The sequence below is a fragment of the Camelus bactrianus genome, chromosome 20, assembly GCF_048773025.1.
Source record: "Camelus bactrianus isolate YW-2024 breed Bactrian camel chromosome 20, ASM4877302v1, whole genome shotgun sequence".
Taxonomy (NCBI): Eukaryota; Metazoa; Chordata; class Mammalia; order Artiodactyla; family Camelidae; genus Camelus; species Camelus bactrianus.
In genome coordinates, this window is record NC_133558.1 from 22,496,608 (window position 1) to 22,521,942 (window position 25,335).

General features: G+C 45.3%; 1 protein-coding gene across 9 annotated transcripts in view; it reads left to right on the forward strand.

Annotated features, from left to right (window-relative positions):
* Nucleotides 1-25,335, forward strand: part of ANKS1A (ankyrin repeat and sterile alpha motif domain containing 1A) — a 176,691-nt gene that overhangs the window by 107,202 nt on the left and 44,154 nt on the right. For 6 of the 9 annotated variants that reach the window (XM_074348522.1, XM_074348523.1, XM_074348525.1 and 3 more), the window contains one exon: nt 1,310-1,902. In XM_074348522.1, the coding sequence (XP_074204623.1) occupies nt 1,310-1,902 (593 nt within the window). Of the gene's footprint in view, nt 1-433; nt 724-874; nt 1,098-1,309; nt 1,903-25,335 lie in introns of those variants that run through there. The other 3 variants (XM_045512218.2, XM_010949046.3, XM_045512217.2) reach the window with 3 other exon arrangements.

The window sequence follows — 25,335 nt, forward strand, 5'->3', positions numbered from 1 at the left end:
CCCCCACCACTTCGGACAAACCACTAAAGGTCTGAGAGCCTTAGATTTCTCATCTGTAAAAATAGTTGAACTTGACCGTTTCTGTTCCAAGATTCTCTGATCTCATGAACAGTTTTGGGAGCTTCAGGCAGACTAGGGAGTCATTTGGTGTATATACTGTAGGTTCCACTTATGGAGAAAATAAAGTTGAATATTAGCTGTGGAATATGAGCTAATGCTGGACCCAGGGTGATTATCTACCCTTCTGAGGCAGGTTAAAATCTCTGATGGGTCTGAGTTCATGCAAGGAGAGCCCTTTGGGTGTCCCAGTGTGATACTGAAGTTGGACTCTGATTTGGTCAATTATTTATGCTACTTCAGGGCAGAGGTATTTGATAGCTTGGGTGAGTGTACAGTAGTAGTTGGCCTCACGAGCTAGGAGTGTCAGATTTCTGGGATGTTAGGGCGGTCTTGAGAGAACTGCAGATGTCTCTTGGCATTGACAAATCAGACCATTTTGATTTCAGTGGATCAACTAAGGTTAAACTTAAAACAAATAGGAGCAGCTGGGAGGCTTTGGAAGGAGTGAGATGTGCACATTTTCAGGGAAGAAAATGTCAGAGCTCCCTGAGGAAGGAAGGATGAGGCGTGGAGCTCGGAATTGCGCCCCCTCTGAGGAAGGAAGCAGTTATTTCTCTGCTGTTTTGTTTTGCACTTTCAGTTAAGGAATTCCAGCAGTTGCAGGTTGGGAATCATGACTTCCATTTTTTTTTTCTTCCTCTGTTGCTGCTTGCCAGAGGGAGGGCCGGCGGGTAGCTCTAAATAACACTTTGGCCTTTATGGAAATGTATCAGATGTTCCAGGAGTGAGTCTCATTTGCTCGTGCTTGCTTGCTGGCACGCGCTCTCTCTCTCTCTCTCTCTCACTCTCACTTTTACTCCGCGTTCACTCACTCTCTCCTCACTTGTGTCCTTTCTGGAGGATGTAGTTAGCACCTCTTCTCGCCTTATATAGCAAGGTCTGGTAGTTAATGTTAACAGAAATCTAACAACAAGGAAAGCTGCCAGATAGCATTAATCAGGCCAGTGTTTGGAATTTCATAAATGCTCTGACTTTGGGTACAAATTGAACATTAAGAACAATACGAAACTGTTTTCTTCCTTCCTATCTCCTCTTCTCTGCTTTTGCCCTCTCCCCAGCCCATCCAGCTTCTCTCTCTTTCCCTCTGCTTTTGAATTTCTCTGCCCGGCCAGAGGCTCACTGCACTGGAACTTTGTTGATTTTTGCCACGTTTAATTTTTTATTTCTCTGTCTCTCCGTCCACTCCAAGACCACAGGCGGAGCAGCGGCAGCCGGAGCCAGGACTCTGCGGAGGGGCAGGACGGGCAGGTCCCGGAGCAGTTCTCAGGTCTCCTCCACGGCTCCTCCCCGGTGTGTGAGGTGGGGCAGGACCCTTTCCAGCTGCTCTCAGCCCCTGGCCAGAGCCATCCAGAAGGATCCCCTGCTCAGGGCGCCTGCCCCGAGGCCAGCATGCAGCTGGAGGAGACGGGTGTGCATGCCTCTGGAGCCTCCCCGCCCAGTGCACTGGAACAGAGTAAGAGAGTGGGCTACCCAGCGGGCCTGCCCACCACCCACAGCCAAACGCACCCCGAAACTTTGACGCACACGGCATCTCCACACCCTGGTGGTGCCGAGGAAGAAGGAGACCGGAGCAGGGCCAGAAGCCGAGCCCCTCCCACCAGCAAACCCAAAGCTGAGCTCAAACTCAGCCGAAGCTTGTCCAAGTCTGACTCTGATCTCCTGACCTGCTCCCCTACGGAGCAGGACGCTACAATGGGGAGCCGCAGTGAGTCCTTGTCCAACTGCAGCATTGGGAAGAAGAGGCTGGAGAAGTCACCTTCCTTTGCCTCGGAGTGGGATGAGGTAAGGCCTGTGACGTCACAGAGAGCCCACCACAGGTCTCCTGTGTGTGTGCCAACTCCCAGGACCAGAATGTGAGCTGGGGTCTCCCCCGTTCCTTTGCACTGCGACTGGGGTATTTCTGACAGCCCCAGGGAGCCAGGGCAGGGAGTCTGCTGCCTGTAAGGCAGAGGACAGGTCCATTCATGGTTAATCTGGAGGGTGGAGGCCCCAGCAGAGCAGGACTGAGGGAGAGGCAGTTCCTAGAAATGACATGCTGTTTGGAAATATTTGGATCTCCTCAGCCCCACTGAGGGAGTCAGGCTCACCCAAAGAGGCTTCAGAAGAACTAGAGTGCTTCCTGTGAGTCTTCAGGAGGAAGTGGGGAGAGAGAGGCATGGGGGGACCTGTGGGAGAAGCTGCTGAAAGGAATCAGAAGGGGGTTTTCTGTTCCCTGCTGCTCTGTAATTGTTCTTACTGTGTCCCCTAGAAGAACAAATGCTCTCTTGGCATAAGCATCCTGCCCATCCCACATTCCCGGGTTAACAAGGCAGAGGGCTAGGTGGTTCAGGAAACAAAGATTAGTGGGGAGAAAACATTTGGCCCAGGTTCCTTTCATAACCATTGTTATAGAATAGTTAGAAATATGTGCCCAAATATTTTTCAGTGACCTGTGACATGTCTTACTGGGCAGAAGAATGTGTTTCTCAAAGATGGGTAAACACCCAGGGAATGTTAAAGTGCTACCCCTGCAGGCTTCTTACCAGGAGGAAGCTGACTTTGAAGTGTACTGGATCTGTCTCCCCGGAACATTTTCAAGAGATGAATTTAGCTCTCGAAGAGGAGGGGAGCACGGCAGCTGCCATGTCCATTTGAACATTCTGTAGACTAAATGCCCTACCCAGCCCATTCGGGGTGCAGCTGCAAAGTTATGTAAACCGAAGCTAATCCCATTCCCAGTGTGGGAAGAGGGCCGGGCAGTTCCTCCAGCACTCATCTCCAGATAAGAGGAGCTTCAGGACTCTGTTGAGTCAGGACTAGGAAATCCTGTGCAATGGAAGGTTTTCACTGTCTAGTAAACCAGGGTTTGGTGAGCCTGTACCAGATGCCAGGCCACTTAGGGGACAGCAGTTTGCATTTGAGAGTCCTGGACCCCAGGAGATTACACACACCGCAGTATGTGTTTGTAGGAATGTGTGCTCTACCTTTATTTTTCAAAACAGAGTTTTACTAATTTACAGTCAAGTATAGGATAAGGCAGCTTGAGAATAAGATAAATGCAGTGTTCTCTGAAATGGCAGGAGAGGTCAGAGGAGAAGAAGATCAGTAGGAGCAAGATGGGCAGAGAGGTCTAAGAGGGTGGAAGTGGGTTTCAGGAAAGATCGCAGAAGTAGAATTGGACGTGGAATGGAAGGACCAAATGTCTTAGTTAGAACCAGATTGTCACTAGAGGGGTGAAGAAAGGGCCTTAAGGTGGAGGGAACAGCATGAGCACAGGTGTGGAGCTGGAAGGCTTAGGTCACGGGCTCCGGTAGAGTGTGAGTTTGCATGGAGAATGAGAAATAAGGGTGTAGAAAGTGAGATTGGGACCAGACAGTGAGAGGACCTTGAACATGAGGCCAAGAAGTGAGTATTTGATTTGATAACAAGGCAGTGTCTCAGAATCTTCAGAAAATGGGCTGGAAGACAGCTTTACCAGTCAGATGAAGTACCTCTTTATGGCTCCATCTCCTGAGTGTATCCCCCACCCTGAAGAGTCAGTTGTGCCGGGTGATTCTTCACAGGGTATCTGTGCCCTGTTAGCATGTAGCGTTGCCAGGCAGTGTTGTGGGCTCCATCACTTCCTCCTGGAAAAGAAGCATGAAATCTCCGAGGCACAGCCCGGCTTAACTGAAGTTTGCTCTTTGGGCTAATACATCAGTGGTCTCTTGGCATCTTAATGAGAGGAGGTTCATATGCTGATATTTCCTTTGCAGTAGAGATTGCAGGTGGATACAGTGAACCCAGGAACTGTTCGAGGTTTGCATGTCCTCGGCAGGCTCTAGTATGGCTTAAAGGTTACATTTTAAATTTGAAAGAAGTAAAGGCAACTGAGGTCTTACTGGAAAGAATTCAAAAGATCGAGCTTTGCTTGCATAGTAAACATTAACAGGGTCCTTTGTGTGTAACCCTTCAACATTATTTTTGAGTCATATTACACTTGGTTTTTGTGGATATCTCTATCTAAAGAGAAACTTCAGAAGTGTTTTGCCCATTGGTTGGCCCTAAACACAGGGCATTGGCTGACTTCCCTAGAACCAGCCATTAGTTGATGGCTGCTCCCCACCCTACCCTGACCCTACCCTGAAGGCAGCTTTGCCTGTATCTTGTGCTTGTCATCATTAGATCCCAAGGAGGTGGGGAAGGCTGCTCTGGGCCCAGTTCAGTTCTTCACCGTGGGCCTAGGAGAAAGAGGAAGGCTCTAGCGGCCTGGGCAGCTGTGATCTCAGCACAGATGGAGTTGGTGAGAGTAGGCCAGGCTGCCCCTGGAAGGCAGGGCAGGGTAGTACACGGGGCTCGGGCCGGAGTCAGCAGATCCGGCTTTGAGCCCCAGCTCCATCGACTCCATCTTCATGCATGAGTGGCTCCAGGAAGCCTCAGTGTTGTTAACCTTATTTGTGAAACAGAGGCGGTCAAATCTGTGTTTTCGAGGTGTTTTTTACCACTTAGATATATGTCTCAGTGCTGAGCACAGTTCCTAGTATGCATAAAGTATTGAGTGAGTGGTAGATACTAATATTATTATTGTGCCTGGGGCTTTGGAGGATGGGAACTGAGGCCTGGAGTGTCTTCAGAACTTTAAAAAGGCAGAGCTTTGTGGGGGTGGTCCAGGGGTGGCAGAGCAGCTGGGAGGCAGTCCAGTTCAAGTCCTTCAGCCTGTAACCTCCTGTAGGACTCTGCCCCACCCAAGACGGAAGAGCCCGCCCAGCCTGGGAAAGTAGGGCAGCCCCCCTTCCCATTGTTCTTGAGAAATTAATGAGGCTTTCTGCCTGGTTCCCTGAGAGAAGGGAGCTTAGAGAGCAATCTGTAGCCCTCTCTACTGTTTATTGTTCCAGTGTATTCTTCTCCATCATGGCCAGCGGCGGCAACTTGATTGGCTGGGTGTTTGGGATAAAGGGGCATATAGCTGGCGGAACGGGCACCGCTGACAGAGCAGGAGTCACTTTCTCCAAACAGCCTGCTCCTCGCAGGTGGTTAGTGCTGCCCTTGTGGGTCTCCTGGACAAACCGGCTTCTGAACACATCAGCCTGGTTAAGGGGAATCCCTGACAGTATCCATTAGTGACATTTGTATTCTCCCTATTTTCTGTTATATTTTTGGTAACAAAGAAGTAAAACCGAGTTTACTTTTAAAAGCACTCAGCCTAAGAGCAGATCTAAATCCAAGCTTCAGCAGAAACTTTCTGTGTTCTCCAGTCAAGTCAGCCACAGTTTCTTGTCTTAATGATCCCTTGAGGGCATAATCCGAGTTAAATTGAGAAGCTGTCCATAAGTAAAACCTTAAAGTATACAGATAAGTGGGAAAATCACCTACATCTCTCTGCATAGTTAACCTCTGTTAACATTTGATGTATATCCAAATGTGGGGTCTTAGTATATTTACTGATTTATAATTTGCTTTTCTTACCTAACTGCTGTGCGTTGTGAATATCTTACCATGGCAGTGTCAGTAAGGTCTGGATTCAGATCTTCATTCTAAAAGGCATCATTTTCGATTCTCTGGTTGTATCATAAGGTCAATTAGTTTGTTGTTCTTTAAACTGCTCTCCATCGTTAGACACTGTGCAGGCCATTTTCCGTCTGCCCTTCAGTGCGTTCCCTACACTCTCAGAAGCTGACATGTGGAGCCAAGGAAATCTTGGATTGGCTGTGTCCCTCCTCGGAAGCCCACCAGTCCTGTGAGGGACCCTTTCCTATAGCTGCTCTCTCTGCCTTCCAGTTACCAGTCCCTCCCCTTGGCTCTCCCAGCCTGGGGCTCTGGGCTGTGACCAGCTCCCATCCCTACTCAACCCTGTGTAAATAATCCCTTTATTAATCTCCTTCAGTTCCCCAGTTCCAATGTGCCGTCTTTTCTCTGCAGGGACCCTAAGTGATACAAACATTTCTAGTGCTGTTTCTGTCAACTCTGAGCAACCATAGATGGCTCTGTGCTGGAGCAGTAAACATGGCTCTTGCATATAAATTGTGAATTAATCTTCATTTGCAGATGAACCAGCAGGCATGGATATTCAGGGTGCTGGGAAGCAAGAGAAATTCATCACTTAACTTGAAGCCTTTCCCACTTTCAGCTATAGGGAAGAAACCTGTTCTTCCACCCAGTTGGCAGTGTCGTCAGCACTTCAGTTGTGTGCTCCTACGTCTGTTGTCCTCCTCTGTCCCTGCACTGTACACACCCACAGGTACACACCCACAACACAGCAGCAGCAATTCATGTCTGAAATAAATGCTTCTCGCAAGAAGAACAAAAATAACCTCCTGGGCAGATTGTGGTGTAAATATATAAAAGGTCTGTGGGGTCAAATAGGTCTCTCAAATATCTGCCTTTGAATGGGATTGAAGTTTAGGAAAGAGAAAACCACAGAAGGCTTGTCTACTTAGCATAAACATTTGAGTCATTTAAAACTTGGCTAAAGGCTTAAGTGATAAATTCCTGCTTTATAATCAGCTTTCATAAATATTAAACTAGTGAGAAATGGGTGAAGAGCAGGGACATGCTTTGTATGCATTTTGTATAAGCTGAGAATAATTTCTGGTCAAGGATTTGGGGGTTGGTCCTGGTATCATCTGAAATGGTAGCCGAGGGGACCCTTGGCCCTTGAATCCCTCCATGAGAAGTGAAGTGGCAGCAGCAGAGAGGGCACCCTTCCAGACCAGGTCCCAGATGCCTCTCCCTTTCCAGCAAGCAGTCCAGTTGGAGGCATGATGTCATCAAGAGAAATGCTGATTGGTTCAGCTCCACAGAGGCTTTGGTTGCTATTAACCCTTGAGGGTTGGGTGTGCAAGAAGAATGACTAAGACGTAAAACAGAAAGATTTGGGCTTGAGTTTCTGCTAAACTTTCCATGCTAAACTTTCCACACTCTGCAGTGTGCATTGTTCCTTATTATGTAAACAAGCATGCTGTGTAGTCCTTTTTGCTGATCCTAACCCTCCCACTCTAACCAAGAATGTGACACTCCTACCTCTGGGGACAAATTGGAGCCTAGATTGCCAATTTGAGATGCTTCTGGGTGTATACAGAGGTCACAACCTTTATGCTAGAACCTCTAAATTTCCCTTGGTTTTAAGTGGCTTGGTAAGATTGAGGGTATTTTTTTGTTTTCTAGTTTTCTTCATATTTTAAAAATAATCCCCCTTATTTTATAGGCAGGCCTGAATAAACAGTTTTGGCATTGTTATCTGGTAAGTCAGGCGATTTTTGTTAGCCTAGATTTAAAAAAAAGGGGGGGCATTTCCGTGGCCTTGATGCTAACAGAAGAAACATGATGGTGTTGTGGATAAGCTGGAGTCCTGGCTCTGCAGTTAGCTCTGAGAGAAGATGGGTGTGTTCAACCCTGACCCATCCCCACCAAGCTGCCCTCCACAGTCTCTTGGTGACCTCAAACCTCTCACTGGCCAGCTTACTGGAAGGGCAAGGCAGCTCGGACCTGGCCTGGAAGGGTGCCCTCCCTGCTGCTGCCCTTCACGTCTCATCCTGGGCATCTGGGACCCTGATTTTTATTTCTTTCCTCATTTTCATGCTTTTCTCTGCTTCTCCAGAGTTCCTCATTGGTACTTTCCCTGTCTTTGTACTCATCCTGCTTCTTTCTTTTCATTTCTTTTCTTTTTTTTTTCCCCCTTCTGGTTCTTTCTCCCCTTTTCATCTGTGCTCTTTCCTGTCTTTTTACTTTCTTCCTTCTTTTCTCTTGTATTTTTCCTCTTCATTCTTATCTTTACTGGTGGCATCAAGAGAAGCTTTCCTAATAGCCTTTCATTCTCAGCCTTCTCCACCAGGATTTTCCTATTATTTTCTCTTTTTAACATTTTTGCCAGGGTTTACCCATTTTTATATTCTACACCTCACTTTACTACTTGCGGAGATAGCTCACCCCTCCCCCACATTGCCACCCCCCCCCCCCCCAACTGTCTGCCCCTGGTCTTGTGACAGTCTAGTTCCATTTAGCTGCAGCAAGACAGGCACCATCAAGCACCACGCAAGGATTCTGTGGTATGTGTGAAATCACAAGCAAGATGAGAATGTCCCTTTTCTCCTCTTTTTTTTTTTTTGTTTCATTACATTTTGTTTTTTAATACCAGACCCAGAGTGCTGGTGTCAGTGAATGTGGGTGAATATATGAGAAGAATTTGGTCTTTATTCCAGTGCATATAAATGCTGAGAATCAGAGAAAGAAACATTTTCTGGGACATTCTTTATACACTTTGGTTCTGGTTTTGTATCTCTTCCTTCTTTTTTTCCAGTAACAGCATCAATGGGATACAGACTGAGTGATTTTATATAATTTAGGGAATAGTAGTTTATCTTATCTTATGTTATTCTAAGCAATTGTGTTTGGGAAACAAGTAGAGGTATTTTCACATAATTGGCAATAATAGAAAATTGAGGTATATTTTTATTATAATTATACATTAACTCAAGTAATTTGCTGAGTCCCTGCCTTGTTCTAGGTACTGTTCTAAACACTGGAGTTCAGCAGTGAACAGAACCCCCTGCCTCATGGAACTAACTTTCTAGAAGACTAGGGAGGAAAGAAAAATAAAAGAAGGCAAAATGTAAAATGCATAGTAGGCTGGTTGGTGATGAGACTGCTGATGAAAAGATTAAAGCTGAGAAGAGGGCTAGAACTGGGTGGGGGCCACAGTTGGGTGGGGCAGTCTGGGAAGGGCCTCTGGGGAGAGAGGGAGCCTTGTGGGGGCAGGGACAAGCAGAGCTACTGAGCTGCTTCCTCTGTTTGTACACAGTTATTTCTGCTGTAAGAGAGGTTTAAAATTCCATTTTACACTTGCATTGTCCTACAAATATACCTTATTACCTATATTTTATTTTGAACTTTCTTTCTCTTTCGCCACGACTGCCACCTGCTACTTTTCTCTTCTTGATTTTTTCCCCTGATTTTTTTCTGTTAAATTGTGTTGGGTGACTTTTTAAACATACATATATACATACCTATGTGCATACATACATACACGCATACGCACATACATATTTTGTAAGCTGTTGAATTAGCATGAAATCAGAATTTCTAAGAATTTCTCATAGTTCATCCTTGTCCTTGTCATCCTGGGCAAGAATCATCGGGTGGGTTCTGACAGAGGGATTGGGCTCTAGGTCATTGTCTTAGAAAATACATTTCTATAAGTGCATCACAGGCTCAGAGCAGAAATAAAATCTTAAAACCAGGATTATAAAGCGAGGGGAAGGGAATTCAAAATTATTTAGACCAGAAAATGGCCAGGAGTCTGAAAACAGGAGACCCTTTGAGAGGAGGATGGCACAGTCCTCAATGTTCGGGGAGTCAAGGCCAGTGAGTGGGTATCAGCACCATCGTCTGGAACACAGAACCGTACTTGCTGATGCCCTTGGGAGGCACCTTAAGGGCCGGTGGCCTGATTAATCTTAAATGCTTCTTCTCAGGAACCAAGCCCACGGGCTCCAAACAGTTAATTACAGTCAGAGTGTTAGATGCTGGTGGCCTCAGATATTCTCTGACCCTTGGTGGACTTAGGGAGCTTATTAGACACCAGGTACAGAGATTGTCTTTTTGTGCATATGTGCATGCATGTATGGGTGGGGAGTGTGAGTCCTGTGTTATTTCAGATGATGAATCACATCTTTCTGGTGTGTCTTGCTGGGGGCCAGCCATTCCCAGGGACTGTGGTTGCCTGGTTAGTGAATGGGTAGTGCATGCAGGCATCTAAGTCTGGTTCAAGTTGACATGCCAGACATTTTGATGTCTCTGGTCTGTCCTTGTTCCTTCCCAGTAAATCTGCTCAGGTGACCTGCTGCTGGCTGCTTTAGCTCTCACCATCTGTGGCTCACACAGAGCCCCATGAAGTAGAGCAAAAGAAGCTGACTTACTACATTCTCAAGGGACAACTGTGTTTCTGTGTTTTTCCCTCCTTGAAATGAACAGGCCCCAGAGAAGTTTGGTTTGTTCAGAGATGTGCTGTGGGGTCAGAGTGGCAGCTCAGTAATTACCTGACCAGATAGTGAGGGACAAGCTTTTAATTATATAAGACCCTAGGAAAGCAATTAACCTGGACCTCACTTGGGCTTCCTTTGGAATTTGTGACCCTCAGTAATAACACAGAGCTCTTTTCTGGATGCCGGTGTTGTGCCAACACCCTCAAAAATGTCATTTCCTATCTCAGCTCTGCGTTTTCACGGAAGGCTGCCCTCCCTGCCTAAGATTCCTTTACTTTCCTTTGTCCTACTTTCCCCCATAGCTGTTCCTTTTCAATGCCACCAGGTGAGTAGCCAGCAGGTAAGAGGAATGTTTATGGCCTAAAGATTCTGGGCAGGGCCAAGATGCTGAGCACTCTTTCCCAGGCATCCTGCCCTGTCTTGCTTGTGAGCTCTAATAACCCAGTCTCCAGTGCCACAGGACCCACCTGTCCGTAACTCAAAGCAGCTTGTTTATTTATTTGGACAGGTGGAAAACTGCCTACGCTCACTAGGGGCCTACAAATGACAATTTGTCTGGCAGTCTGTTCTTCCCTGTCCTGATTTAAACAACCAGAAAGCCATTGTAAACTCAGTTGAAACGGTATGGTTTGTATAAATGTTCCAGTTCCTTTCTGCTCTAGAGCTAGTTATTTTCAACAGAACCTCCCCCAAAACCATGGGAGTGCCTTGTGTGTTATGCAGTTGGGCACACCGGCCTGGGTTTTGCTGCTGGGGAAATAGCTTCCCTTCCAGACACCCGGAAGGTGAATGATCCTGGAGAAGTTTATCTTCAGGGGCTAGCCCAGCCCTCTGTGCTGGCCCATAGAACAGGAGAGAATGCCGTGGAACTTGGGGTGCAGTGCCAGAGGAGTGCACTGCAAGGGTGGGAACAGCCAAGCCCCAAGGTCCTGAGCTGTCTCTGGGCCCTTGGAGGGAATATTTGAATTAACCTCCACATGCAACTGTGGGTAGAAGTCTAGGCCAGAAGTCTGGAAATGGAATTTTTGTACCTTGGGAATTTTTTGAAAAGTTATAATACCTGAATACGGCTGGCATTTAAAAGGTACTGAAGAATATATGATTTTTAAAGAGTCTTCCTCCCTCTCTGGTCCCCAGGCACCCAGTTCCTATACCAAGTTTTTCGAGTATCCCTTCTGAAATAGTCTGTGCATCTGTAAGCATTTCAGACATGTTGGGTATTTTTCCTTCTTGTTAACATAAATGGTGCCATGTTATGCATACTGCTCTGAGTCTCACTTTTTTCATGTAATAATATTTTTTGGAAAATCATTCCAGTTACATATGAAATGTTTCCTTTTCATTTTTATACCTCATAGCATCCATGTTATCATTTATCATAAAGTTTCCTATAGATGCACATTCTGGATGTAACCAAGTTTTTACTAATTAAAAGTAATACTGCAGTGCATATCCTTATACAAAATTATTTTAAGATAAATTTCCAGAAGGTGAACAGGTATTTTCAAGAGCTTATGCATGTTATATTTACCTTCATCTACACAGAGCCTGTTTCTCTACACCTTACCAGCCTGGGGGTTGTCAGCTTTTTTTTATCTTTTTGGTTAGCAGATTGGTATTGTTATTTTAGTATAGTTTTAAAGTGAGTGTCTTTTATTAAGAGTGAGGTAGTATCTTTTCAGAAACACTTTTCTGGATTCTGCTTGTTCCTTTTCTTTTTTTAATTGTTGAATTGATCTCTTTTCATTTGTAGAAGCTCTTTATGTTTGAAGAAATTGACTGTGATATGAGTTGTTTGGCTTTGTTTATGGTATTTAGTATTTTATTTTTTAACATGCAGAAATTATAAATTTTTATATAGCTGAATCTTTCAGTTTTTTCTTCAATGACTTTTTTTAAACTAAGACTTTATGTCCTAGTTAAAAGTACTTTCCTTACGATAAGAATACCCCCCCAAAAAAAGATTTTTGAATTTTCTTCTTGTATTTTTATAGTTTGTTTTTATTTCACTTAATTTGTTTTTCACTTAAAAATCTTTATTTCTTCTGGAATTTTTTTTAAGTTTATTTTTATACAAGGAATGATGAGCATTTAGTTGACTTTTTCCCAGCTTTGTTGAGGTAAGATAGAATTGTAGGATCCTTAAAGTATACAATGTGATGATTTAATATGCATATACAATCTGAAAGTACTCCCCCCATTGTGTTAATACATCCCTCACCCTACATATTTACCTTTTTGTGTGTGTGTGTGAGAATGTTTATGTTCTACTCTGTTAGCAAATTTCAGTTATATAGTGCAGTGTTAATAGCTGTAATCATTATGGCATACATTAGGTCCTCTATTCATCTTATAACTGAAAGTTTGTACCCTTTTACCAGCTTTCCCTATTTCCCCTGGTTCTGTGAGGTTTTTTTTTTGTTTTTGTTTTTTAAGTTTCCACACATAAGTGATGCCTTGAGTTATTTGTCTTTCTTTGTCTTGGCTAATTTCACTTCGCAAAATATCTTCCAGGTTCATCCATGTTGTCTGACATGATAGGATTTCCTTCTTTTTTAAGGCTGAATAATATTAAATTGTATAATATTTTAATTCACAATATTATGATCTGTTTTTATAAAATGAAAAAGTAATGTTCCACATTTTCTTTATTTGTTCTATCAGCGGGCTTGGGTTGTTTCTATACATTGGCTATTGTCAATAATGCTGCCAAGAACATGGGAATACAGATATCTCTTTGAGATAATGATTTTACTTCCTTTGTATATTTACCCAGAAGTGAGACTGCTGAATCTTATAGTAGTTCTGTTTTCCGTAGCGGCTGTACTAGTTCACATTCCCACCAACTGTGTACAAGGGTTTGTACACTATTTTCTCCACATCCTCACCAACACTTTTCTCTTGTCTTTTTGACAACAGCCATTCTAATAGATGTGAGGAGATATCTCACTGTGGTTCTGATTTGCATTTTCCTAATGCTTAATGATGTTGAGCACCCTTTCATGTAACTGTTGGTCATTTGTATGTATTCTTTGGAAAAATGTCTGTTTATGTCTTTTGCACATTTTAAAATTGAGTTATTTGAGCCTTTTTGCTATTGAGTTGAATGAGTTCTTTGTATATTTTAGATATTAGCCCCTTATTAGCTATGTTGTTTGCAAATATTTTTTCCCATTCCATTAGTTACCTTTTCATTTTGTTACTGATTTCCTTTACTATGCAGAAGAAGCTTTTTAGTTTGATATAATCCCACTTGTTTATTTTTGCTTTTGTTGCCTTTGCTTTCAGCGTCAAATCCAAAAAATCATTGCCAAGACCAAACATCCTGTTGGTTTTTATGAGAACTATTTGATCTTGCCCACTATTTGATTCAGTTTTCCAAGTGAAGAAACTAAAGTTTGAGAGCTGAAATGACTTGCCTAAGATGTTGAAGTTGTTAACTGAAGGAAGCCTGTTGGAGCTTCTAAGCCTTGATGAAATTGTTGTTAGCATATAGGTGAGCTGAATTTTTGTTTTGACATTAATTAGCAGTTACTTTTCAGTTCCTCTCATTTAAACCCAAATTATTGCAGCACTATTTTACTTTTCTCTCCAACTCCAGAAAAAAAAATTTAGTCTAGATTATATAAAGGAAAGTAGTTTGAAAGAGAGAACTCCTGGGGAAAAGCATAGATATTCCTTTTCACTATTAAGGTTCAAAGCACTTCTTCCCTTTACTGATGTCTGGGATGGAAGACTGTTAGGTGTTTCTTTTGTGACTTACAGAGTGATATGGTGATTTCTAGTGAATTCTCAAATCAAGAAATTGGAAGAAACCTGAGTTACAGTGTTGTCCAGCTGCCTTATGAACAAAGTCATTTCCATGGCCCCTAAAGTGATCTTCAGGCCTTTGCTTGGAATCCCCAGGTGACCCCCTTTGCCATCCGCCATTACTTGTGTGAAACTGTGGACACTCCTTTCTCATTCCCAGCTAAAATCTGACTGCCACCCCATCAGTTCTGGTTCTACCTTGTGGATCATGCACACTGTCCTGCTTAACAGCTCTTCGGATACTTGATGCTGCAATTATGTCATCCCACCTTCAAAGCTTCTCATTTCCTTGCCAGGTACCTCAGTTCCTTCTCCCTCTCCTCAGATATCTTGTTCTCAAACTGCTTCTGTCCTGGCTGTTCTCTGAAGGTGTCCAGGTCATCAGGTCCTCCTGAAGTTGTATGATATCATTACAGATTGTGTTAACTGTTTTTGATGAGCTTTTATTTGTCACATGCCATCTGGTAATGCTTCGTCAGGGAGTTTGATGTGCCTCCTGCTCTCCTGAAAAATTAAGGGGATCAGTTTGTCAGTGAGCCCAAACCAAGGACAGTATGCATGACTCTTCCAGAGCCCCCATGTCCCCCTCAGGAGGCCATACAGAAAGCTGCTCTGGGGAGTGACTGAGAGCTGCTTGTTGCCTTGTGGAGCTTCTGCCTGTGCTTCCTGCCTGGGACATAGGGCTCAGCTTTGTCCCTGTTGTGCTTTTTGGCCAAATCAACGTAGGTCTTCCCTGTACCCCATCAAGGAACAGTGACTCTGCCTACTCTCTGCCTAACGGCAGAGTCATCCTGCCTAGTCCCTGTCTCAGACCATCTCAGGCATTGTTTCGCAGCTACAGGACTCACCACGACCTTAATTTGTAGGTAAAGATGCTTTTGTACCAGTTTTTCTGTTTAACTCAATAGGATAGAAGAGAACTGGGAAAACTTGTGTATAAATGACTGCCAGGCCTGGCCCCCTAAACAGTGTCCCAAGCCCTCATGTGCCCTTGACTCTGAACTCTTCCTCTTCTCCCCATCCTGTGTCAGTCACTAAGGTGTCCTCCCAGAATCTCTCCCCTTCCTCTCTGTTCCCACCTGCCTTCCTGGTATCACTGCACCGGCCACCTTCTCAGTATTCTGCCCACCTCTAGACTTTGCCTCTAGTCCGTCTTAACATGTGGTTGCCCTGTCACTTTCCTGAATATTTTGTATTATCTCCCCTGACTGGAAACCTTCCTTGGTGCCCTACTGCTTCAGTACAAAGTCCAAATTCCTCAGCCTGGATTCATGGTTCTCCAGGGAATGACCCTGTTCCAGCTTCTGTAGTTGGCTTTCTCTCTTATCTTCTCTTCTGTTTTTCTGGTTCCAGTCAATTCCTTTACCCACTGTTTTCCTCTACACTTTGGCTTATGCCTTTTCCCCTACTGGAATGGCTGTCTCCATTTCTTCTTGTTGAAATGCCACCCTTCTTTAACAGCTTGCTCACTCATTCATCCAACACATTCATTGACAGCCTACATGTGCTCATTGTTCTAGGTGCTGGGCAGACAGAAGTGAAATAGTAAACAAAATAGACACTTAACGCAGCTTTTGAGAGACTTGCAGTCAAAAGAGAGAGACATATTAAACAAATACAAACAACAACAACAATATATATATATATAGTCCCAAATGAAGTTAAGTGCTCTTGAAGAAAAAGAACAAACTGCTGTGAGAGATGGGAGGTGGAGAGGCTCAGGTCAGATTGAAGGAGTTAGCCTGGCAAAGAGTGGTGAGGACCGGGGGCCCAGTTCCGGGGACCAATCTCTGGCTCGAAACCTGCCCTCTTGCAGCCTGAGGTTGCAGAGGCCTTTCCCCTGGTGGTTCTCTCCTCAGGCACTGATTTGGCACTTTGGGCATTGCTGATCTTGTTTTTTGTGCACGGCCTGTCTCCCTAACCAGATTAGAGACATTTCCAGGATAGTAATCACAGTTCATTTTTACTAGCCCATAAGCTCCCCAGCCCAAAAGGGGCACTTAGAAATATGTAGGAAGGATGTCAGAGATCCTGAGTCCTTAAAATGTCGTGGTCACTCCAAAGGGCTCAGGGTTTGCATTGCTAAGGACCTTGCCATGCTTCGGCCCAGATATCTTTCTTTTTCTTCTGGAGGGAGAGAATAATTAAGTCCTTCTCCAGCTCACCCTTCCATTTTGCATTTTATTTTCTTTTTCATTCCCTAGTAATGTAATAGCCCCTTTATACCGCAACTAAGAAATTCTACAGAATATCCAGAATCATTTGCTTCACAGATGGGAACAGAGAAATTTATGGATTTCAGGAGAGGTTTATTGCCAGTATTTTATGGATTTCTCACTTAATTTGATAGATTAGCCCCCCACTTCCATTTTTTAAGTTGAAAATGTTTTGCTAAAACATTCTTATTTAGAAAGGGGATATTGAGTTTTACATTTAAATGCCAATATAAGTTTTAAGCTAACTATCTACTGCCTGCCCCTTCCCCCGATACATAAAATAGTTAACATTTATAAAGAATGTTGGAGATAAAAGCCACCTTGCAGGTGTCGCAGTGGGTGTTATAGCTCTTTTTGTTTTCAAGTATTATATATTTAAGTCAAGAACAGAAATAGGTTTGGCCAGTCTTTGGCCTCTAATCTTTTAAATTAGATTGAGAGGAGAAAAGAACAAACAGATTGGTATATTTCTATTAAAATATCAGCTCCTGCCCAGGTAGCTCCATCTGTCCCTGTGGGTCTCCAGAAGGACTCCGCAGTAGAGTGACTGCATAACTCACTGAATCCTCAGCTGGGTCCATGTGTTTAAAGCCATTTACAGGCTTTATGGGCACTTACCTGATAGAGCAGAAGAGTTAACATCTCCGACATATATGGTACTGGTGGAATTGATTTGTCTAAAAAGGAAATTTCCAAAAGCCCATTTTTAAAAATCAGAAATACTGCTGCTGGTCCAGAATGAAGGTTCTTGATGCGTCTCCCTGTTGGGGCATTAAGTCAGAGGTCTGGCCATGCTCCAGTTCAGATAATGCTGTTTCTCTGGGCTAAATCCCTCCTGAAGGTTCGATTAGATTCGGCCTTTTGTCATCCTGGGCAACCATTCGAGAACTGCCAGTTTCTAAGGCCAGAGCTTAGTGATGGATGCATTTGTTTCACTGCTGACAAAGATTTCAGTGTAAAATCTCCCAGACCCTTGAGGATGGAAAGAGATACTAATCTCAGTGAAGAACGAGGCTGCTGGTCCTCATGCAGAGATGCAGTAACTTGCTCTGGAAGGGGTTCACTTGCCCCAATAGACCTGAGCAGACGGCACGTTGCATCTTGTTCCAGCCCCACTTCTGAGAGAGAACTGCCCTAAGTGCTTTATTTGAAGTTATCAGTGGAGGGAGCACCGACAGTTCCTTTAGTCAGTCTTTCCACAAGGGAACATTTACTGGTGATGCAGGAAAACAGATGTGGGGTGTGAGAAGGGCCATGTCCCAGGCTTCGCTTGAGCCCCTGGGATTTGCCCCACCAAGTGTGGGTCCTTGGCTTCGCACAGGAAGGAATTCAAGAGCAACAGAGGAGAGAATGAGAAAAGATCCAGAGGAGAAAAGCCTTGGGCTTGGTGGGCTCCTTCATGGCTAGAGAGCTGGTCTCTGCTAGATCCTGCAGACAGCGTCCACTGCCACCTAAGGGCTACTTGAATCTGCGTGGCTCGGGAGAAACCCCCTGCCACCCTCCGAAGGGAGAGGAGCCATAACCCAATAGGCGGATTGAGATTATGCCCTTTGAGCCCTATTTCTTTATGTAAATGCCCCACATTGGGCACCAGAGATATGATGCAGGAAAACAGATGTGGCGCGTGAGAAGGGCCGTGTGCCAGGCTTCGGTTGAGCCCCTGGAACGTGCCCCGCCAAGCGTGGGTCCTTGGGATCGCGCAGGAAAGAATTCAAGAGCAAGCCACAGTTCAGTAAAGGTAGACTTATTCAGAGAGATACATTGAAAGGCAAGAGAAAGGCCACGAGATGTGGGGGTAGGGTGCTCAGATTAAAAGTAGGTACACATTCTATAGACAGAATGTGGGCCAGAGATGGCCGAGGTGCTGGTTTTTATGGGCTTGGTGGCTTCATATGCTAATAAGTGGAAGGACCAGTCTAAGTAGCCTGTGGAAGGGGCTGGGATTCCCAGGAAGTTGGCCATTTCCCACTCTTTGACCTTTTGTGGCTAGCCTTGGGACTGCCATGGTGCCTGTGGGTGTGTTATTCACCGTGTTAATATATTACAGTGAGCGTATAATGATGCTCAAGATCTACTAGAAATTAAAGCTCTCATCATCCTGAGCCTCAAGGCTTACTGGGGATTGAATCTTCCACCATTTTGATGTTAATTGCTGTAGCATTCCTTGAATGGCTGTGCCCTGCCCCCTTCCATCCTGTCTCACTAGGTCTCAACCTGGCTTGTGAAAACTGCTGCATTTGGGGAGCATTGTTTTCCCCCACCAAGTTTGTGACTGTGCCCTTGATTTAGTTTTGACAATGCTTCCTACTTGTATTAATTAAAATACATTTCCAAGGCTTTGTATGCTTAACATTACTTGGGCCAGTATCATTGTATCATTTGCTCAGTTTTATGTAATACGGTAATTGTGTCTGTATTTTCTCAGCTTTGAGCTGGAAAAGGAAATGCAGCATCGTAAGTCTGAGGCGAGCTTGGTTAGAGGCAGTCACATCTACAAAGGCGAGGGCTCTGTGTCCAAGGAAAGGAAGCCTGAGCTGAGAGTATGATCGACGCCTGTGAAATCACAGCAGGGCTAAATAGGTTGAGCACAGCTTCATTCCTAAATCCCAGCATAATGAGATAAAACACAGAGGCAGAAACTTGGTGGTGGTATATTAGAATGGATCGAGAAGACAGCTCACTTTACATGGGTGACAGTAGGCCTGTGGGACTCATTACCCTGTGAGTAGGTGGCAAACGTTGGCTTAGAAACCATCTCGCCATGAGTAACAGGCGGAAAGGCACTGCTGGCCTCCCTGGAGCCCTTTCTCGGCCGCACTGCCACTGGCTGTCCAGGCGGGCTGAACGTCCACTTAGTCAGCAGGTATTCACTAGGTGCCAGCCCCGTGCCAGGCACTGTGCCAGGGGCTGCGTGCAGGGGTGCAGGTAAAGGACGTAGTTCCTTCTCCTAGGGAGCTTCTGGGAAGGAGGTCTGTGGCTCTGCCTTCTGTATTAAGGAGAGGTTCAGGGTGGCAGTCTGACTGAAGGTAGGGGCTTGTCTTAATGATATGCTTCACTATTTTACTTAAGTTTTATGTGTTAATTTAATAAAAATAGCCTTCTAAATATGCTTTTGTTTATATCTTATGTGAGACTAAGAAAACGTTAGTTGTTTATATATAAAAGAATTTTCTGTTTCTTTTGGTTGGCATGGCAGGGGGTAAATGTGCCCCAGGCCCATGGTCCCCTCCTTGATACTGCCATTTTAACCTTAATGCCACATTTCCTATGAGTCTTGGGGTAGCTGTTTGTTTTAACTGAGTTCCTTTCTTCCTCAAGGCCGGCCGCATACTGATTGGATGTTGCCAATCTGAGTTGGTCAGAAATCAGACAGCCTCACTCTCTTCAGTTCCACAGTTGACTTGTTGGTGATTCTGAGCAAGTTGTGGTTATCTCTGGGTATCAGTTTCTCTATCTGTAAAATAGAATAAAACAAGAGTGTTTCCTGCAGGTTCCCCATGGAATCTGGAAGGTCAGTGCTTTACTGGGGACACATCAGGAGATTGGTGCAGAAGCCAGGCCTCTCAGAACTACAGAGTGGTGTCATCAGTGGCTGCCCTTCACAGGTAGCTGCCCCGCCTCTCTGCTGGCATCCTGCTTTGCATTCAGAACAGGAAAGCTGTTAGCACAGGGCTCATTTAAAACCTCAGTTGAGGAGGTTATCATAGCATCCTTAATTCTAGCGAGCGGCTCCAGTTTTCCCTTCAGCAGTTGGAGTGATTAAATGTCATAATATATCAGGGGAGTACCAATTATGAACATGGATTTCATGCTGGGTGCTTTTACATTCATTGGTTGATATTGGGCATAGTACTGACCTACCTTGGCAGCACCTTTAATTGGGGCGTTCGTTGAATCAAATTGCACTGACCAGGGCCAGGACTGCTGCCAGGGCTTCACCTGCCCTGTCACAGTCGGCTTGTTGGAACAGCTGGGATCCTACCAACATTTCTTATCATGCTGCTCACACAGCCAGGCAGAATATTTTTGTTTTGAGCCACATACTGCTTTGATTCATTGGAAAATGTCAGAGCTGGAAGGTTCCCAAAATGTGAGTTATCTCCTTTACAGGTTATAAAGGTTGTGACCTACCCAGAGTCCCACCAGACCTTTGACAGTGCCCAAACCTCTGTTGCCTAGCAACATCCTTGGCACAGAGTGGGCACTCACTCTGACTGAACAAAGGAGCAAACCCGGATCTCCTGGGATTCATTTGAGTAACAGAGTTAATTTTATCTCTTGGTTGAAACTGTCAGCATACTGAATTGGATTTTGGTTCAGTGACAGTATTAGAACATTCCACCTGTTTTCTTGATGCAGAGTGTCAACCTTTCATGTTGCAAATGCCAGCTGGAAAGTTTGACCTTGTAGTTGGTTCTTTCCCTGATTATGGCACTTTAAAGTGGTGGTTCTCAAAGTGTGATTACAGAACAGCAGCATCAGCTTCACCTGGAAACTTTCTAGAATGCATATTCACCTCGCCTCCCCAGACTTACTGAATTAGACACTTCAAGGGGAGCCCAGCAACCAAGGTTGTAACACGCTGTCTGGGTGATTCCATGCACACTGAAGCTTGACAGCCTCTGCTTTAAGAGGTAAGTCTCAGGTGTGTTTCCTCCAGTTGTGAACAGACTATGCAATGGAGCACCCAGTTGTGAACACACAAGAACTATGTGGGAATGCAGAAAACTAGTAATGGAATAAAATGTGATGTGTGTCTTTTCTGACACGTTTAATATGGCTGTGATAATTATTGTGCTAGTGGTAATTAGGGAAATGAAAAGCAGTTCATATAAATGGCTATAATTAGAATTACCCAGGCAAATCAAGTCTTTATCGTTTTTTTCCCTTTATTAACTTTCTAGTATCTGAAAGTGGCCACACTGTTAGCAATTTCCCTCCTTAAAAATATATGCATCCTCATTCGTGGTTGAAATTTGGCTCCAATTTCCCCATTGCTGGGGTTCCCTGTGACCATCTATCTTAGGTTTTGTTTCCCCCAAAGCAGTATCTGTATGCAAATAGAGGATCCCAGGAAGCACTGGTAGGGAAGTGAGATGGTTTGTTATCAAGGGATCACCACTCTGGGCCTGGGCAAGACCTACCAGGGAACTGTGGAAGGTAGCTTCAAAGTTCTCCCAACTAGGGGTGGAGGGAGCCAGTCAGTCTGAGTGAGAGCCACTCCCTGGCGGGAGGAGGGGCAGGACAGTGACTCCTGGGCACTTCCAGTCCACCTAGGGTACAGGCCCAAGGACTCTGGTGGCCAGAAAGACTCCTCAGAGAGTAGCAGGTGTTTGCAATTGGAAACTGTCGGATTGGTGAGCTGAAGGAGCATAGGCAGGTGCCTGCAGCGTGGGCGGCCCTGCCCAGTCAGTGGCCCCAGGCTGAGGCCTCCCAGGCTTTCTTGGATGTACTTGCCACCCCCGGCCCTGACCTGGGAGTCTTTGAGGAGCACCCCACCCCATCCCTCTTGGCACATATCAGGACAGACCTGCTCCTGGGGTCCCGGTGCTGGAGGGGATGTGGCAGGCAAGTACCCAGGGCTCTGAAAGTAGCTGCCACAGGTGGAGGCTGGCTGAAAGGAGAGGACGCTATGAGACTAGACTCTGGATCTCAGAGCTGAGCCAGAGAGAGGGGAAAACCTGTGAGTGCAAGTGGCTGATACTGAGTCTCTCTGCTTTGGTGGCAGAGAAAAGGAAAAGCAGAGGGTTCTGGGCACTGGAGAGAAGAGTAGAAGGCAGAGGAGAAACTGCTGGCAACCCCTGCATGCCCTGCCCCCCTCCCAGCCTCAGCAGCACTCTCCTGCTGTCCCACTTTTGTGTTCTAGTCCCTCCCGCCTGCAGAGAACTGTCAGAAGCCAGCCAGGCTGGGAAGAAAGCGAGCTGGATGCCAGGCCTCCCTTCGTGTGGGTCTGTTGGCATACTGTTTGCTTGCCAGGCTGGTGAGGATGGAGGATCCAGAATTTTGCATTCTTACTGAGATAGTCCTCAACACAATTTTGACTGGTCCGCGATATAGGGAGAAAATTAGGGACAATGAGGAGTATCATGGTGGTGCTGAGGGTATTTTGTTGCCAACTGCCTTTATTCTAATTATGCCCATCTCTTTTTGTACTTCAGTTGTCCTTTTAGAAAATGAAGGGGATGGTTTTCATATTAACTTAAAATGTTCTTCTTTATTCATATTTTTGTTTGAAATAATTATAGATTCACAGGGAGTTGCAGAAATAGTACAGAGAGTTCCTTTATTTGGTATCCATCACCCCATTTCTGCCAACGGTGTAATGTGTTACATAACTCTCGTACAATATCAGAACCAGGAAGTTGACATTGGTATGATCCACAAACCCTGTTCACATTTCACCAGTTGTGTGTGTGTGTGTGTGTGTGTGAGTGAGGGGGTGGTTCTATGCAGTTTTGCTATGTGTAGGTTTGTCTAACCATCACCATAATTAAGATGCAGAATTATTCTGTCCTCACAAAGATCTCCTTCATACTTCCATCATGTTAATTTTTAAAGTTCTAATTTGCCATGATGAAAGACAACCTTATAACATTCCCATTATCCCAGTTAGGGGGGAAACTGGCCCCCACATTTGCTAAGTTTAGGGACCACCGCCCTGAGTCCCCCTGTTGAAGTGGGAAAGTGCAGCGTACCCTCACCAACAGCCGCTCGGTATTCTGCCACTTCCCTGGCAGCAAGGTCAGTGGGGTGTCTTGGCAGAGAGGCAAGAAGCAAGGTTTAGCCCTTCTATTGCCTCTCTCATTGCCTTGGTTAAGTTTTTTAATGACTCTGAGCCTCACTTTCCTTACCTGCAAAACAGGGAGATTCATCTGGATCATCAAGGTCCCTGCTGGCTGAATCTGTGGCTTCCTGCCTCACGTGGCCTCACCTCCCTGTCATCCGTTTCTATCGACACAGCAGTGAGAGCCCAGGGCTGAGTTTGTTGATCCCTGAACCAGCTGTACTTACTTGTTCTCACTTCTGGGAGCAAAGTATGAAGAGAAAAAAAGGAGGTTAGAGGTTTCGTACTTCACAGTTTTGACTAAAGCCATCCTGTTTATTTTCAGCTGTGTGGGAGCATATTTGAGATTCTGAGGGGTGTGTGCAGGCGGACACACACACACACACACACACACACACACACACACACACACACACACACACACACACACACACACACACACACACACACACACACACACACACACACACACACACACACACACACACACACACACACACACACACACACACACACACACACACACACACACACACACACACACACACCCCACCTGAGCTCAAAGATACTTGAGGAAAACAAATCTCTTGTTGATCATGGTTGCCATGAGTACTCCACTCCTTCAGGCAGCTTTCTCTCTCTGTGAGTTCATTTGTTGCTCAAGCATTTGATTCTGTAACAGGGAGAATCTTAGAAGGCAAGGTTCCTATACCTCAACTAAGAATGGAGCTGAGAAGCCCAACTCAGGACCCCTGACCTTTGCCAGGGATTCCTGGGGGTGCCAGCAAGCTTCCCCCTCACCCTTTCTTCTCTCATAGACATCAGGCATTGGCACACCATTTAGGCTGCCTTCCCCACTCTGTCTCCTCCCTCTCTCCTCTTATCCCCCAGTTCCGCTGTACTTGAAATAAGCACACAGTCCCCTTTTAAATTGTTACTGCTTATCAAACAAAACAAAACTGGAAACTGAGAGGCTGGCAGAAATAGCCAACAATAGAGATGTTATGAAGTTATGAGAAATAATGGAAAGTAATGGTTGTCCTGGGTCTTACTCAGACACGAATAAACCCAGTCTTTCCTTGGCTCCCCTGACCAACCTTTCCCTCTTGATTTGTCTTAAGGCTGTAGCTCCCACCCCTTTTCCAAAGGGTTCTCCCTCCTAGGCACACACACAGTCCCTGGAGAAGAGTTCTTGGTAGTGATACATGCTTGCGGAACAGTTGGGACTGGTGGGTCGTGGTTGCTCTGGAGTCTTGGTTCAGGCCAAGGCTAGAGATGGTCTTTGCAGGGTGGGTAGCCCAGGGATCTCCCAATGCCACGGCCTCACAGTGTGGAGGGGGCAGCATGGCCATCTTTTCTGCCTTCCCTCTCCCTGTGGCCAGCTTTTCCAAGGATTCTTCCTAAGAAAGTACACAGACTGTAATTGCAACTTGCCAGACTGCCTTGCCAACGGGCCCAAGAGTGCAGGTCCCCAGGGCTTTCCCAGGGCAGGCAGTCCTCAGTGAGACTATTTTGAAAAGACTGTGTTCTGTCTGATTATCCAGTTGGTTGTGTACTTTAATGTGAAGCGTAGCCCACACTGTTTCATGCCGCTGCCCATATAGGGAATGAGTTTTCTCAGGAATCCCAGGAGGCACGTGGTCTTGCCCTGCCTGCCCACTGAGAAACAAGGGATTTTTGCTCTCCCTTTACCTCCCCAGTGCCATGTCTTCCGGGACGTTCCTCTGGCCTCCTATTTGCTCACCAGCCAAAGGGAACCCCTGTCCCTGAGGTCTGGTCCCAGCCTAATGAGTTATTTCAGGGACATCAAGTTGTGCTCCTGTCCACTATGCCAAAAAAGAGAGAGAGGAACCTATGTTCTGAGAAATACTGACATAGATGGTAAACTCTAAAGATAAGAAAGAGAGTGATAGCATTCAGTCTGGGAGGCTCGTGGCCTCAGAGGAACAGAGAAGGAAGGCATGATCCAGGAAAGGCTGTGTTGGAGCTTCAGTGTATGAGTCATGTGCTATTTCCTGAACCAGACTGTGAGCATGTGGATGGGTCATTTATTATTGTTGAATCACAATGTTATAAAATATACTCTTTGGAATTTAAGAAATATTTCATTTTTTTTTAAAGAGGAAAGGACACAGTTCCTTGTGGTTGAGGTCAGCATGGGGCTGATATACAAGAGGATGTTGGCAGGAACTTAGCAGTGACGCAGTGAGGAAGTGGTTGGAGGAATTATAGGAGGAAAGATGCCATACATCTGCTGGAAAAGTCATCAGTTTCTCCCTTTCATTTCCTCTTTGGGAAAAATCTCAGATCCAAGAAAGATGTATGTCCTAAACAAATCCCTCCCTAAGAAGGTGTTATCACTTTAAAAGCTCTGTGTGTGTTTTTCCGCTGGGTATTGACTAAGCCTGCCCAGTGCTCAGTACTTGCTAGGAGCACCAGTGGGAAATACAAAAGAGGCTGAAGAGAC